This window comes from Callionymus lyra, chromosome 10 (assembly GCF_982586985.1).
Source record: "Callionymus lyra chromosome 10, fCalLyr1.hap1.1, whole genome shotgun sequence".
Lineage (NCBI taxonomy): Eukaryota > Metazoa > Chordata > Actinopteri > Syngnathiformes > Callionymidae > Callionymus > Callionymus lyra.
In genome coordinates, this window is record NC_141827.1 from 8986628 (window position 1) to 9003868 (window position 17241).

The 17241-nt window shown below is 40.3% G+C and overlaps 1 protein-coding gene across 2 annotated transcripts; it reads left to right on the forward strand.

Moving 5' to 3' along the window:
* Positions 1-745: 745 nt before the first annotated feature.
* Positions 746-12220, forward strand: txnrd3 (thioredoxin reductase 3). Of its 2 annotated transcripts, none has more exons than XM_087800335.1 (16): positions 746-1018; positions 1387-1447; positions 2023-2132; positions 2760-2861; positions 3035-3107; positions 3358-3540; positions 3620-3762; positions 3860-3975; positions 4157-4382; positions 6298-6390; positions 6608-6684; positions 8566-8722; positions 8785-8892; positions 8986-9081; positions 10269-10403; positions 11513-12220. In XM_087800335.1, exons 1-16 carry the CDS (start codon positions 902-904, stop codon positions 11573-11575), a joined length of 1860 nt encoding a protein of 619 aa, XP_087656461.1. In that variant the 5' UTR covers positions 746-901; the 3' UTR covers positions 11576-12220. The 2 variants fall into 2 exon arrangements, with proteins under 2 accessions (XP_087656461.1, XP_087656462.1); XM_087800336.1 differs by having other exon boundaries at positions 748-1018; positions 3358-3477.
* The last annotated feature ends 5021 nt before the right edge of the window (positions 12221-17241 follow it).

A 17241-nucleotide genomic window follows, 5' to 3' on the forward strand; every position in this document is an offset into this window, starting at 1 on the left:
TTTTCCGCCTTACAGTGACAGTTGTGTGTAGTTGTGCCGCAACGAAAGACAGACACGCCTCATGCTGCCCTCTGATTGGTTGATACTTTACGGCGCTTGCGGTGGTTACTTCCGAGTGTCAGCTGTACGCCAAATAACCCACGTTTATTATTAAAAAAAATAAAAATAATAAAGAATATTGCAAGGGCAAATATGAGCGCGAGAAAAGTTTATTGTGACCGTAAGGTAAGGTAAGGTAAGGTAAAACTTTATTGATCCTCAGGAGGTCTCCTTCGGGAAATTGTTTTTTTCCAATAGCCACAGAAAATACAGCAATTTTTCATAAAAGATAAATCAAAATAAAATAAGAACATAAAGAGAAAGAACAAGATGTGACACTTGGCAACCCTGTCTTGTTTGTTGCGGGAAAAAAAAAACAAAAAAAACAACAGCTCCATTACAAATATATCCCCAAAATACTCCTCCTAAAATGTAATTTTCTTCTATAGTAATTTAAGTGCTTCGCTAATTATCGAAAACAACTTAACAAATTTAGTTATTTCCGCTGTCATCTGAGTCGTGCCGGGAATTAGATGACGTAGTCGAAGGTATGCTCGCTTTATTTAACGGCGTTGCACACGTGAGCGGGGCCCTACGGATTTGCCACGCACCGAGCGACGCTGTCGGGTTTCGGCGAACAAATCGAGTGCACCCTAAGACACAAGACAAGAAGGCGGGGGGGGGGGAGACATTTGGCGCGGCGCGTAGAGACCGAGCCGACAGATGAGGGACAGGATCCGCCCTCAGTGAGTGTCTTCATCCAGGACTCGAACCACCACAACAGCTCAGCGAGATCAGGGGCTGCAAGGGCGGCGTAGTTTTGTTTTTTCTGTCGTGAGCGTGGACCAGTCGTGGAATCAAAATGCCTCCCGTCGAAAAAGACAGCGGGAAAGGCGACCTCAAGTGTCAGATCCAGCAGCTGATCGACTCCAACCAAGTGATGGTCTTCAGTAAAAGCTACTGTCCGTATTGTCTGAAGGTAAGACGCCTTCGCTTCCGGATAAACTTGGACCGTTTCCTACTACTCTCGGGCTCCGTCTAGTTGCTGGGAACCGAACGTTCCAGCAACTAGCTTAGACACGAACTTCTAGTTCAGCGGCAAATAAACATGTTAAATAATAGATTCTTTTATACCTAAAAGTGATGCGAAATATTCAACTTAAAAAATGTATTGTGTTCAATCCTAGACTTCTTATTTAAAAACTTGCAACAAAATGTTAAGTTTAAAATTGCATACTATAGATGTATCTGTTGGTTCAAAAATGCATCTGGTAAAATTGTGTCTATTTTCTCCTGTTTTTTTTAATTTAAACTTCTATGAAGTTACTCACTGTTGTGTTTTTATAGGTTAAAGAATTGTTCAAGACGCTGAACGTGGACTGTCATGTGGTGGAGTTGGATCTTATGGGCAAGTAGATCCTTTTGTTTTTGATCGAACTACAACAACAACAACAAAAAGTACACCTGCGATCAAAAGTTTTGAGTGGAGTTGTGAGGTGGTTTTATTTGTGTGTTCACTCGCACAATAGTTTTTTAACAGTTTTACATTAAACGGACGGATCTAGCTGTCATGAGGTAAAAGAAAAAAAATGCTGAGTCATTGTCGTGATCTCATGGCCTGCCGCCATAGATGCCTTTTCCTTTTGTTCTTCCTGTCGTTTAATGTTGTTACATCACAGAAGGGCGAAGAGTCGTTTTGGAAATGATTGACAGACGCATTCCTTGAATAGGTAGAACCACCTGTTTTCAGTGAATGATCCACTTACTTTATTTCTGTTGACTTCTGTAGCCAGGAAATGAAAAACTGGTTAAAAACAATTTAAATGTTGATTTTTATTGATTACTTCAGTTTGAACCAAGCCACAAAAAACAGGTGCTTTTATTTATCTAGATGGGCCCCATGAAACCCTTCGAAATAGGGGTGCCCGTGCCATCTATTAACTGAGCAGTTGTACTTAAGTAAATGTGTATTTTAATGTCCAGAGAATGGAACCAACTACCAGGAGATGCTGCTGGAGATGACTGGACAGAAGACGGTCCCCAACGTTTTCGTCAACAAGAACCATCTCGGCGGCAGCGACAAAACGCTGAAGGTACCACTAATGATTTTCCGTTGGGAGATTACCGATCCAATAGAAAAGTTTTAAAAACTGACTTCACACGACTCAGGACCAGAGGAGAGAAATCTTTCAGGCTGTTGCTCCTAAGCTTTGGAACGATCTTCCTCTCTTTGCGCTTGATGATCTACTGACTCCTTTAAGAAACATCTTAAGATGTTTCTATTTGTTCAGGCTTTTCCTTGATTTTCTGGAACTCCTGTGTTGTTCTCAGTATTATCTTGATCTTTAAAGTATGTACTTTTTTGAGTATTGTTTTGATTGTTTAAGCGCTTTGTGACCCTGGTCTGGAAAAGCGCTATATAAATAAATCTTACTTACTTACTTACTTATCGGATCTTCACTCTTAAAATTGTTTTTTTGCTCTCATTTTCTTTTGAAATTTTGCAATTCTTATGTCCGATAACCCAGCCAGATGGACTTTGTCAAAGTTTTTTAATTTCTAAATCAAAAGTGCTGATATTGGAAAAAGTGACTATCTATCTGTATTATATAGAATATAATTTAAGTTTTGTTGAAATGTAGTTTTTCCAAGTTGAGTAAAAAAAACGATTAAACAAACGTTTATATGAATGTAATCGACTCGTAACTTCCCTCTCTAAGGCGCACACCGACGGAAGATTGCAGCAGCTGCTCGACGGAGACGTGTACGAATATGACCTTATTGTCATCGGGGGCGGATCCGGAGGCCTGTCCTGCTCAAAGGTCACTCAATTATGATCCGTGCAACTGTCTCGACCTTTAAATTGCTATTGTGCAATATTGTTTTTTTGTTTGTTTTTTAATTCTTAGCCAGCACAGCGTGAAGACATCTGTATTCAGTGACTATAGATATGGTTTATATTAACCATAACTCATCTGGGTTTTTTTATCAACAGGAAGCGGCTTCTTTAGGATTGAAGGTCATGGTTTTAGACTATGTGGTACCAACTCCAAAAGGAACCACTTGGGGTGAGATACTTGTCGTGTTTTATTAACTTGGGGCAACCTTAAAAAATGTTTAGTAAAGTTGTTGCAAAGTTTTGATGCATTTTCAATCAGAATGGTTTAAAAAAAAAAGTTGGGAATAATGGGCAGTATTGAGAAATGTTCTTGATTCTACTCTTTTTCTATCACCTTTCTCAAGTTGCTTTTCTTTTATGAACACTGTAGCTCATTTCATTTTCAAATGGCATGTTAAAAATGTTGCTATGGCGTCCAGGTCTGGGAGGAACATGCGTAAATGTCGGCTGTATTCCAAAGAAGCTAATGCACCAGGCGGCCTTGTTGGGAACTGCCATGCAGGATGCCCGTAAATTTGGCTGGGAGTTCAACGAACAAGGTGAGGAATCCGATCAGCGGCGTAGAAGGTCACGAAGGGGCGACATCGCGGCGACATGGCGCGGTAAATTGTAGATGATCAGACTTGGAACGACTCGCACCTAGTTTTTCCAGCTTTTTTTTTTTTTTTGGTGTCTGAACAGTGAGTCACAACTGGGAGACGATGAAGAACGCCATCAACGACTACATCGGCTCGCTGAACTGGGGCTACAGAGTTTCTCTGCGAGACAAGAAAGTGGATTATGTCAACGCTTATGCCGAGTTTGTGGAGCCGCACAAAATCAAGGTAATGCAGTAGACCCTTCGGAAAGTCCTCTTGGAAGGCTGTGAGGTACATGTGCTCTGGTTATGTATGTTTACATTTTTCAAACCTTTCTTGGCAGGCCACAAACAAACGTGGGAAGGAGTCGATTCACTCGGCTGCCAAGTTTGTCCTGGCGACTGGTGAGCGGCCACGATACCTCGGAATCCCTGGAGACAAAGAGTACTGCATCACAAGGCAAGTTTTATTTTTTTTAACTTGGGTGTGGGAAAGGTGGTTGTGTTGCTATGGTGTGATCTGTTAAACCACACAAACAAAGATGCTTAAGTCTTCTGTACATTATGTTCTTGATGTTTCTCTCACCTGTTTGAAAAGTACTTTCAAAATAAATCTTTTTATTTTTTCTTTCCCCATGAAGCGATGACTTGTTCTCGTTGCCGTACTGCCCGGGTAAGACCCTGGTGATCGGCGCGTCCTACGTGGCGCTGGAGTGCGGAGGCTTCCTGGCCAGCATCGGACTCGACGTCACCGTCATGGTGCGCTCCATCTTGCTCAGGGGCTTCGACCAGGACATGGCCAACCGAGCCGGGGATTACATGGAGGAACACGGAATCAAGTTCCTGCGCAAATATGTGCCCGTAAAGGTCAGAAACATCTCTTTACTTTAAGAGCTAGATTAAAAAAAAATTCATAGATTTTAAGAGCGTTAGGACAATTGTTTGCATGTCATCTCATAGCGGCCCATTTCAGTCAGAACCCACTAAACAAGATAAAACCCTAACGTTAGCAAACGACCAAGACCGACAGAACCACTTAAACGGCCTATTATCCGTACCATCAGGATAATGGATGTTGACATTAAGCGCTTACTCGCTAGAGGAAAAATGTGGACTTAAAAAGTCTGGTTCAGGAGCTAAAAATTGTACAACGTCATAGTGCGTTCTCGGGGTAGATGAACGTGTGAAACTTGTTTGGCTAAAAACAACAATGGAGTCGGTGGCGGCAGAATGTTGGCTTTTATGCTCGGTTCTGTTTTTCTATTGCTTATTTTGTGAGTCATCTTATTTATACATTTGTTCTGTACCACAAAAAAACCCCAATGTTGTGGCTCTCTCTGCGCTTCATTGAGTCTACACTTTTATTTATCTATTATTCATCTATTTTATTGATTGTTTATGCGCTTTGTGACCCTGGTCTAGAAAAGCACTGTACAAATATTACTTACTCGGTTAATAAAAGTTTCTGTCTGATTCTGAGAGAGTTTGCATAACCTGTTATGCAAAGAAGGGTGTAAGAAAGAAAATGGAGCGACTATAGCGTTATGTTTTGTCATTTTTCGTTACTCCACAGGAATGTATAGATCTTAATATTTAAAAAATGTTTTCTTTGTCTTTAAAATATTTTAGATTTATTATTTGTTTATGTTTTATTGTTACCATAGCTATTTATTGGTTTGTATATCAATAAATGAATGAAAAATAGTAATTTAATTTGATGTCCGATTTACATGCAAATGTCCTGCGTTTGTCGCAATTCAACTTCCGGCCGCTGGATGGCAGCAGTCATTACGTTCTTCATAACTAAAGGAACAATAAAATCCGGGCGATGACAGAGGACAAGAGGATACAGTCGACCCCAGTAGCTTTTGATGCCGATTAGAAACGTTCAGTACTGTTTCCTGAACAATACTTTTTTCCTATATCAATTTTACAACATTATTCTTTAGCTAATTTCAAGTATTTCCCCTCCAACTTTACAGAAAAAAAAAATGTGCAAACAAGTTACAAAACAATTTAACATTACTGCTTTGAATAGGTCAGTGTTTCTTTAGAAAAAAAAATGAACATCTGTCTTTGTGGAACACGCATGAGTCAAGTACCTGAGCAATACTACAAATATATCTCCTACATTTGCTTCTACAGTATTGCAATATATTGCATCGTGATGAAACATCTTAAGACGTTTCTCTTTGTTCAGGCTTTTCCTTGATTTTCTGGAACTCCTGTTGTGTTATCAGTTTTATCTTGATCTTTAAAGTATATACTTTATTGAATATTGTTTTGATTGTTTAAGCGCTTTGTGACCCTGGTCTGGAAAATCGCTATACAAATAAAAATGACTTTCTTACTTACATCGTCCTGCTTAGATTATTGATTATACATAGAATCAGAGAGATGCCATGTAAGAACCAAGTTAATGTGGTTTTGGTGAAACGATCATATTGTTGTTCAACTTCTCTTTGGGGCTTTTTTTTGGGCAGTTTGCACATAAAAAACGACCCAGTTGCAGTTGTAATCCTGGTTCTACGAGTTTTAAACAAATGTCGGGGGGGAAGGTCATGCATGAAGTAGAGCTGAAACAAAGTGAACTGTAATTCAGGAAGCCATTTTCATTATTCAACAGCAGATTCTAATCTATTAAAAACCTATTGAATGGATTCGGGAAGCTGGCTCTGATACCCAACCGTTATTTAGGATCACAAGTTTTTTTTATTCATAATTGTTAAACGACACTGTAGAGAATGATGGCCTTGACCGTTGTGACGTCTGTGGCTGTCAGGTGGAGCAGCTTGAAGCAGGAACTCCTGGCAGGCTGAAGGTGACAGCCAAGTCTACGGAAACGGATGAGATCATCGAGGGAGAATACAATACTGTAAGTAATACTTCCTGTTTTCTCTGCTTCTCCCTCATTACACCTCCTGCTGGACTCTTGGCCACCATCGTCCATATACAGTTGTAATGCAGTGTTAATACAATAATCATTTTTAATCTGTATCTTCTCTCTGCATTCAACTATCCTTTTTTTTTAATGTTTATCTCTGGTTTCTGATGTTCATTTAGCATCTTCTAAAATATTCATCCATCCTCAGGTGTTGGTTGCAGTTGGAAGAGATGCCTGCACGGACAAGATCGGCTTGGATAAAGTTGGGGTCAAAGTCAACCCAAAGTGAGTGGACCGCTCTCTCGTCCTACTGTCTCTTTAAAGCTCTCGCTGTGGTCATGGTGATTCAGCAGATACGCTGCCACTCGGTTCCCTTGAGGGGGGTTTTGTTGACACACTTATCTGAATTTGCTCATGGTTGTAAAGTAGGTCTCCACCTGCTCCTTCTTACTGGACCAAACCACAATCTCCCTCGGCATGAAATGCAGGATTTCTTTGAAGTTCTTTTTCCGGCGCTCGTTCTGAGTAACTGCTAAAAGCAGCTTTTAAGAGATTTAGGTTGTGTGCTGCAGTCTTGTGACGGTAGTTTTACACAATGTGATTTGAAAGAGTCTTTTTAAATTTGGCACTACATGAACATTAGTTTAATCATACTTTCATTTTAAATGTTTTGATGCAAAACTACTGCATCTACACAGCCTCACATCGATGGCTGTAATCACACCTTTGCAATATTATGAGAGCAAAAATCTCTTCTATCCAAAAAAAATTGTTTCCTCAACATATTCAACAAGCAATGAATGCATTGTGCTTGAATGTTGACACCAGAACCAAGTTCTCACTCTACACCCCTCTTCAAAAGTACTTGCGTTTGTTCAGTGGCCACTGCTGTGTAAATGAACTATTGTGTTTAATCGACCACAGCGTTTCTGTTTGTTTACGTGGCCTTGGACTTACTTTATATTGTCCATTTTAGTATTCTTCTACCAGATGAATTTAAACAAACATTTAGTGTTTATTCTTGCAAGGCTTGAAACTATAAAAAAAAAACTGTTATAATAATAATAACAATAATAATAATTTAGAGTTTATTCATTTTCTACCGCTTATTCCCTTACCGGGGTCGCGGGGAGACTGGAGCCTATCCCAGTATCATAGGGCGAGAGGCAGGGGACACCCTGGACAGGACGCCCAGTCTGCCTCAGGGCACACAAACGCAAACAACCATTCACACACACACACTCTAATACCTATGGAAAATTGTCCCAAAGTTCCCCATCAACCTCTGTATGTTTTTGAACTGTGGGAGGAAACCGGAGTGCCCGGAGTAAACCCACGCAACACGGGGAGAACATACAAAATCCACACAGAAATGTTGGCTCGGCCTGGAATCGAACCGGCAACCTTCTTGCTGTGAGGCGACCGCGTTAACCTGTATATCATTTCAGACGAGCACATCTGTAGCACCATCGTTACATATGTTTCTTGCAACAAATATTACAAACGGATTTTCTATTTGGTTGAAACTCGTGTCAAAAGCTTCTAAAGTAGTGGCAAACATTCCATGTTTTGAACCGCTCTAAAATTCCAGGGAAGATTTGGCCGCTAGGCAACCCATAAGAATGAACAAACTTCTTTTTTTTTGCTTGTGTGAACATGTGAATATTGGTTGAGTTTCCTTCTTTTGGCCAAGAATATTGATCTGTTGTGATTTATTTTTGGCTCACGAATGAAGTAGGAACTGGACTATCCTGTCCTGAGCCGGTGCAGGTGACGTACCCTCGGTTGAGTTTAAACCTCAATCAAAAACATGTCAGGGAGAGATAGAATCCCTTATTAGTCCCGCGAGGGGAAATTCGGTAGTGCTTTTGACAGCCATTCACACATACTGATGGGAGTAGGCTGCACACCTGCGCCAAGTCTACCATCAGGAGCAATCAGGGTAAAGTGTCTTGCTCAGGGACACAACGACACAAGCTTGTCTGGAGCTGGGATTGAACCTGCAACCTTTTGGACTGCAGGCAACCACTCTACCATCTGAGCTATGACGACGATAAAGGGAGGTTTACCAAAGGTTTACTCTTCTTATCAAGATTGATTGAAAGGACAATAAAAAGTAATTCCTTTGTTGTGGGATTATTTTGACGATCGTTTTCTCCACTCAAGGAATGGGAAAATCCCAGTCAACGACGAGGAGCAGACCAACGTCCCGCACATTTATGCCATCGGCGACATCTTGGAGGGGAAGTGGGAATTGACACCAGTGGCCATTCAGGCGGGGAGACTGCTAGCACGGCGCTTGTACGCCGGCGCCACACTCAAGGTACAACGATCGAGCTCCGCTAAAAAAGAATCCACCTTCACTATAAGCATGTGCTTCCACAGTGCGACTACATCAATGTCCCGACCACCGTCTTCACACCCATGGAATACGGGTCTATCGGTCTGTCTGAGGAAAAGGCCACAGAGTTGTACGGCTCGGAAAACATTGAGGTAACGCACACTAATCTACTGCTTCTTCAAAGCTGGTTAAAAGTAGAAAAATTCTCTGAGGCTGACCAGTTTTCCCTCTTTTCCTCTCCTCAGGTGTACCACACCATGTTTTGGCCACTCGAGTTCACCGTCGCCGGAAGAGACAACAACAAATGCTACGCTAAACTTATCTGCAATAAGCTAGACAGCGTAAGTCCCATCGTTGAGTCTTAATTCCTTATTTAGTTTTACTGTTAGTCTTTGTATCCTTTGTCTTTGTTGTTCTTATTTGATCTATGTTCTTTGTCTTTATCTTTAGACTTAGATTGTGTAATTGTGTTCTTTCTCTTTATTTCTCTTGTTCTTTTATTTTGATTTATTTTTTATAAAAAAAATGCATTGTAAGTAAGTAACATTTATTTATATAGCGCTTTTCGAGACCAGGGTCACAAAGCGCTTAGACAATCAAAACAATACTCAAAAAAGTACATACTTTAAAGATCAAGATAATACTGTATGCATGTATTGGCTACTGGGAAAAAACAATTTCAATAAAGTTTTACCTTACCTTATTTCTGCTGAATAAATATTGGCAGGAAATGTTTGTATATCAGTTGATTTACATTTTAGTGAGTTTACAAAATAACATCTGGAGCCTCGTGTACAAAGAAGTTTGTGGAATTTCTACTAAAATAAAGGTCGTACTCTCCACTCCAGAAAATGGTGCACATACAAAAATATTAAGAACAAATACCTGCACTTTTCGGTGCAAAGTAGGTTCTGCACCGATCCGACTTTTATGGTCCCGATACCAGTAACTGGGCTTTGAGTTTCGGCCGATCAAAGTGTTAAAATGAAAACTTTCTTTCCTATTGTGAAATAAAAATTCTCATGCTTTTAATATAAAGCCAAAAAAAAATACATATGGAAAATTACAAAGTTTGTATTTATTCAAATTAAGTGTTTGTTTACCAGCATTTTGAGAACAAAAAGAAAATCAGTTGATAAATAATTAAATTGTGAACTTTGTTTTCCTATAACCTGAAAAAAACTTCTTTGTCCCTGAAGTTGACAAGTTAGTAAAACAATACTAAGAGTGACAATTTGCAAACAACCCTGCCGGTGTCAAGATTATAAAGTACACACTACAAGTCCAAACTAAATACTAAATAATAACATTTTTGTATAATAAACATTTCAAATGTAAGCACTAGAGTCTTCCCCGATCTGACTTTTAGAGGCTGGATCGGAGTGATATTCGATACCATCAATGGATTGGTGCATCCCATAGTGAAAAGGCTGATGTCTTATTATCTCCATGTTCATAAACGTGGCATTGTTTTGAATTTCGCTGCATGTGCTTAAATAACGATCTTCTCTTTGTGTTGTTGCTGCAGGACCGAGTCATTGGCTTCCACTACTTGGGTCCAAACGCAGGGGAAGTGACGCAAGGTTACGGCGCCGCCATGAAATGTGGCGCCACCAAGGAGCACTTTGACGCCACCATTGGCATTCATCCGACCTGCGCTGAGGTAAGAACCGACCCCTGGGCTTCTTTACCAAGATTTCGTCTGCGAAATTTGGGCTTCAGCAATACCTTAGACAAAAACCTGTGTGTGGGAGGAGTTTGGCGAGGCCATGGAGAATATAATCAATATTGTTTTCCACAATTCTCTATCGATATTCAACAGAACCCTGTTTATTATGACAAAAGTTTTTGGTTTACAGTTCAATAGTTCTTGCGCTAAATCAAATAATTCATTTTTACATGCAATTGTTTTTGTTTTTTACCCACTATTTTTCTGTTGCATTTAACGTCTGGCCACTAGCAGTCATTACGTCATCCACAGTTAAATGAACAGTGAAATCCTGTAAGATCCTGGTAATGACTGAGGACTAGAGGATACAGTGACTCCAGCAGCTTTTAAAGCTGATGTTTGGACATATTCTGGTTTCAACACAAATTAAGGCAGTTAGGATTTCGTCAAGAGTCATGCGTTCTGTAAATTCTGCAACACCAGAGTCAAGTACTCAACGATTCAACAAATGTATCACTGGTCCTAGAATATCTCAATATATCGTACTTTTGCCCCTATATTGTGATACTTATCGTATCCAAAATCAGCCTGTCCTTATAAGTTAATGCTTAATAAATTCGCTGTATCCCTTTCACCATCAATTAATTAATGTCAAGTTTATGGACTTGGTTTTTTGTTTCTCATTGGTATCATTTGTGTAAAAGAATTGTTTCACATAAGTGACAGACAGGAAGTGAAGTCGAAAAGCAGAAGGAATTGTGAGGCTTGGATATTTTTGCACTGCACTAAAGACGGATTGGCACAGTGGCACTTAATAAAGCATAGTTCGTATTTTCATTGCCCACTAGATGGCACTCTCTGCTCTATAGTGTTTTAAAAGCTAACATTTGTAAAGCGCTTCATCAATGCATACAGGTATTTTCTTTGGTGCACTGTGATCCAACTTAAACTAAACAAACAGGATATGCAACCTTTAGTTTGTCGTAACATTGTTTTTTTAAGTACTTTAGTTGAAACGCAATCCCCTGTACGACAGCAAAGCCTTTTCTTTCTCCACACACGCACATAAAACATTTCACTACAACATTTGTGTCCTCCTGCAGGTCTTCACCACCTTGGATGTGACCAAGAGCTCCGGCGAAGACATCACTGGCGGCGGCTGCTGAGGTTAAACCCTGCTGGTTTAGCGGGATGCCTTCGATAATCTGCCAGTTCAGCTCAGGTGAAACTAGTTGGTACGAACCAGACACTCTGCTCGCGTCAATTCCACCAAGCGTTGCTGAATCTGGCTGATGAAGGCGTCCTGCTGAACAGCGGGGTTACTCTGCAAATATTCCTCCTTGTCTGGCTTTTTAAGAGGAGCACAGGTACACACTTGTGTGTGCGTCTATCTGTGTTATTTGTGACGTCTTTGCCCTTAACCCAAAATACTGTGGTGGGCAGAGATCGATGGACCTCTGGAAGCTCAGAACGATCCCCCAATTCGTCCGCCTTTATTCTCTTTCTTTTCTGCTTTGCTTGTGCACACTGGGTTAGAACATGTGCGGAATATATGGTAATTGGCTCTTCAAACCCAACTGAATTATAAACTCTATTTAAGATTAGCACTTTTAGAAAGAACCCCCTGAATACTGAATGTTCTTCAAGATGATTTCTGTGTTCCTGCTGTCTGCCTCTTCATATCTATGTGGAGTTTGTATTTTAAGTGTCAACAACCATGAGTTGTGTTTGTAGCCTGAACCTTGACCTTTTTTTTTTTTCTTTAAAAAATAATAATAAACTAAAACATTCTGTTCATGATCTTTCTTCAACTTTGCTTGAAGTTGTGTGCATTTCTTGCTGCAACCCAGACCTCGGCAGGTTTGAACCGGTTTCTCTGGAACTGTTGCAGTCTCTCATTTACACTTTCTTCAAGAGCAGACTTGCCAGATAATTATCTTGGAACATATTTGAACGTAAAGCTTGTTGAAGCAGATGTTCACGACAGCAAAACTTACAAATAACACTTGAGAAATGGTCAGTTTTTATTAGTTTTCTTGCCATCGCAAACAACTTTGGTGATATATATTCACTATTTAAACATACAAAGTGTCATTGCAGAATTGTGTAGCTATTAAATAAGCCACAACCTGTGTGCGTCTGCTTCCTGTCGGATCCTGCCGACGTACAATCGTACACATCAGAGACGAGACATGAATGACGGCCATTCATCCTCCACAGGTGGCGACGAGGATCAATCGGGTGTTTATTCTTTGTCCGCTCAACAAGCCGCGGCGGTTGCCATGGAACACCCTTTGATTCGTTCGCTGACGTCGCATTATCCGAACTCTTGATATCTATCTTTATCGCGATGACTGTCGATGCGTGTTGCTCATAAATATGGGTTGACCTCTGACCCCTTCAGTCAATAACTAGATTGAGTCTGTTCAATTCGTAATTATTTTACGATGGATTCCCAGGAAGGATCTCCACACTTCTTCATGGCCATGACTTTTCTCGTTAATCTCTTTCGTCAATGACAAGTTAAATTAAAAAAGTACATTTTAATCCCGCAGGGTTCAAAATAGTCGTTGCTTCCATTTCGGTGCCTGAGATGACATGTGTGAGCACGCCCTCTGCTGTTCAGTTGTTCTACTACAATAATGTTTTTTTTTCCAACAGCAGATTGAGCATAGTAGTTCATAAATATACAATTTCAGAGCCTTTTTCAATTGTAAGACCCATATTATGTTTGAATGTAGTCTTTTAATTCACCGAAAAACTGTAGTCACAGAAATAAAGATACAGACGGGGAAGGATTAAAACGAGCTACATGTCAGACATGATTTACATAAAGTTTACACTGAAAACGGAAGGGGAACCACTTTCTAAACCGACTGAACTGAGTGAGCTAGGTCTAACAGATTCCAGTATTTTTGGACCACTGGGTACTTCAACAGGGACACTTGTGGAAAGAGCTGGAGAAGTGGCTCAGAGACATGACACCTCAGGAAAGTTGAACATCAGAAGGTGGCATTCGGGTCGTGCATTAATAGAAGCACGTCCATGCACACATGCGTTCTCAGAGCCACAACTAGTCACACAGGTCTCCGCTACAGGCATAACTGAGGGCACCTGCTCTGTAGTTCTCACGGGATCTAAGAAACCTATGCTGTGTCTCAAATCTCATACTTGCGTACTCAAAGTTACTATTTTTAGTGCGCAAACGCCCACAAAACTGAGTATGCTTCGATGGACACTAAACACACTAAACAGTCGCCATCTTAGTGACGTTTTAAATGGAAGTTACGTCATATATAAATATATATATTCATATACTTACAGGTGCATTTTCAGCAGCAGTAGGAGGATAAACACGTCTTCGCTGCTGATACCAGCTTAAATATCTCGCGAATATTTCCATTCTCATATTTTTTCTTTATTTCTTTTTCCAAACTTGCAAAACGTGCTGCCAGCAGGTGGCGGCGATAGCGTTAAATAGTTGTAGAAGAAGAAGCTGTCGCGTCATTTCCGGTTAGTGCGTAGCGGCAGTGTTTGGTTTGGTTTGAGACGTACTATCTGTGGAGAATTTGCGTACTAGTTAGTACGTACACTATCCTGATGCATACTAACTTCTAGTATACTAAGAGAAGTATGCGATTTGAGACACAGCACTAATATTGAGTATGGATGGTACTATCCACTGCAGGACCGTCTTGAGTGACAACCTTGTGCACGATATTCCCAGCAGGTACAAGATGATTCAAGAGAAGCTGGAGAGGAAGAATCCATGGCCTACTTCTCACTGGGATCAGGATGTGAGTGGAGAGAGGCCACATCCAACTGCATAATGGTCGAGGGCTCAGTCTCACACAGGACTGGCCGGAAAAACAAGTTGTGGTGGTCAACATTTGACTGTCACGAGAAGGGGGCACAAACCTCAATGTGGTCTTGAGTGTAGGTCGGAGTGTTGCTAGAGATCACAGTGTAAACAACATCACCCCAATGATCTGCTATTTACAATTCTCTGCACAATCTTAGGGACTAGTTCATTCCTCATGCTATTAAAAGGTATAATTCTGAATTTGGGAGCAGGAGTGGAGCGAAAGTATGATGTGTTGTATACTATTCTAATATTTGTATCCTGATGGCTCCTGGTGTTTATATTTGTTAGTAATAATGGAAGAGCAAACACTACTGTACTACAGTACAAACAGCCACCAAAGACTGGTTTGCTTCAGAGGGAAGTTACGTAAGATCCTTTTTATAGGCCTTGCAAGTAAAGCGTGTGTGACTTTGAACCATCTCTGATTTCTGTTTGAGTGCACAGCCTTAGTCATGTTACTAAACCAACACTTCGGTGTGTAAACACACACGCTTATGCTGCTTTCCATTTGAATTCTTTCTCGTCTGTGTTCCTGCCTTCAGCTCCACTAGAGGCCAGCACAGAACAGTGAGAAATATACAGTATTTACAACCTTATTTACATACTTATATATACATATACTATAAATATAAATTATTTACTTACATACTTACTTGCTGCCATCTGTTAAAACGTTTAAAAATTTAAATTAACAAAGAGAATGAACCATGTGGATTATTTTGTAACGTTTGGACCTGATGAGTAATAATAATGCAATTGCTCAGATAAAAGATCCTCATGTATCCTTTGTATAGGAATGGAAAACATTGGTGAGTGGCATCTTTTGGGGAATCTTCTTCGGAAGGTTTTATTATACATAATAAAAATCGATTGTGTTCTTGAACTGAATCGCAGTAGCTTCCCATCATCATGTTTCCAGAGATGTTATTATTGCTCTTGTCGTTTAACAATACAAACCTAAGCCAAATTTAAAGTTTACCTTCAGTAAAAATGTCAATGAATACTGCACACATTTCTATACTATAAATTGTTTACATTAAATATCAATTAGACACAAGAAGAGTGCTGTAAAGAGTGCTAAAAAACGGTCTTTGTAGGACGTCGTGTTGGAATGTCGATGTGAAGCACAGCAGTTGAGACTGAATGGTGAAATAAAGCTGATTCTCCTGACTTCCTCAAACAGCAACTGACTTCCTGTTATGCGCACAGAACGCGTTCTGCTCACCAACAGTTACTTCTCCACAAAACCTTCATTATGAAGTAGAGATTAGTCAAGAACACCTATCATTGTCTTAGTCCTCGTCGTCTCTCGGGTCTCTCAGGAGTGCAGCGATGGCCTTTTCCACGTCATTCAGGTCTCAGCAAAACAATCTTATAAATTCATCCACATCCAAGGACCTCTCTGACGCCACACTTGGAACTATTTGGAAGTTTTTTGAACAGTGCAGAAAAACTGATCTTAACTCTAAACTAGATTTAATAGTAGGATATAAAGTGTGCACAACTTCTAAGTTTATACAAGCCCTTTTTAAGCAAACTGGTTGCCTTCTTTCTCTTCAAGATCCACTTGACCTAGTCAAGCTCACGCTCACGCACTTAGCTGGAAGGTTCATGTGACTTCTGGAGCTGCTACAGCTGTCATCAGATTCAGAGTCTTCACCTTTGTGCATCTGAAAGTATGTATTGACACAGTCAATAGTTTGTCACTTTAAATTGAATAGCACATTATTTAGATGTTTTTTTGTTATGTATAAATCGGACATATCTCCCTTCCTTTGTTTCATACTGTAGTATACACTAAAAACATTTAAAATCACAAATTTTGACTTCCAGCTGTATTGATCTTTTGATTCAACTGAGCCCCAGAGGCGGAGCAGCTTCTTTGCTGGAAATTAAACAATGGCAACACTTACTGAAACTGAAAACTGAAACTCTGGTTATTGCTCCTGATGATAGATTCCAGGGTTGCGTCAGTACTTGGGTGACTAAGGTCAGTTTGTAAAACTGGAAACCTGGGTGTTCTCTCTTGTGCAACACTGCAGAAAACTGACCAGAAACTGTTTCCTTCAACCGAGTAAAATCTCTAAACTTAGGAAAATGTTGTTACAACATTAACTGAAGCTTATAATCCATGCGTTTGTGTCTTCTCGCCTGGACTATTGTAACAGTTTGTTTTCATGTCTTAACAAGAAGGATCTGTCTCGCCTGCAGTTAATACAAAACTCTGCAGCGAGAATTCTGACCCGCTCTAGTAGAAGAACTCACATTTCCCGATCCTTTAAACTCTTCACTGGCTGCCAGTTTCTTTCAGGATCAACTTTAAAATTCTGGTTCTTACTTTCAGATCTATTCATGGTCAGACCTTCCATCAGTGATCTGATCCAGACATGTACCCCAGCTCGGGCTCTGAGGTCTGTGGATCAGAATCTACTGATGGTTCCTGAACACGGTTCTGGACCAGAAGAGAGAAATCCTTCCAGACTGTTGCTCCTAAGCTTTGGAACGATCTTCCTCTCTCTCCGTGTTTGATGATCTACTGACTCCTTCAAGAAACATTTAAAGACATTTTTATTCGTTCAGGCTTTTCTTTGATTTTCTGAGACTCCCGTGTTGTTCTCGGTGTTATCTTGATCTTTAAAGTATATATTTAATTGAGTTTTGTTTTGATTTTTTAAGCATTTTGTGACCCTGGTCCGGAAAAGCGCTCTTAAAATATGTCATTGACACTGTGCCAACATCACAGCAGCAACAATGACGATCGTCTACTCAGTTGCTGTCTTTTATAGTAGACCCGCCACTGCAAAAGTAAGATGATGTCACTGCTAATGTTTTGCTTTCTTCCTCTGTCGTCGTGTCCCAACACTATAAAGTCTCGCGCCCTTTACTGCATCACCACCTCTGACTACATAAGCTCTATAAGAGTTGTGGCTTCCTTCTGATGCTCCAGCTTGTCACGGATGGCTTTGC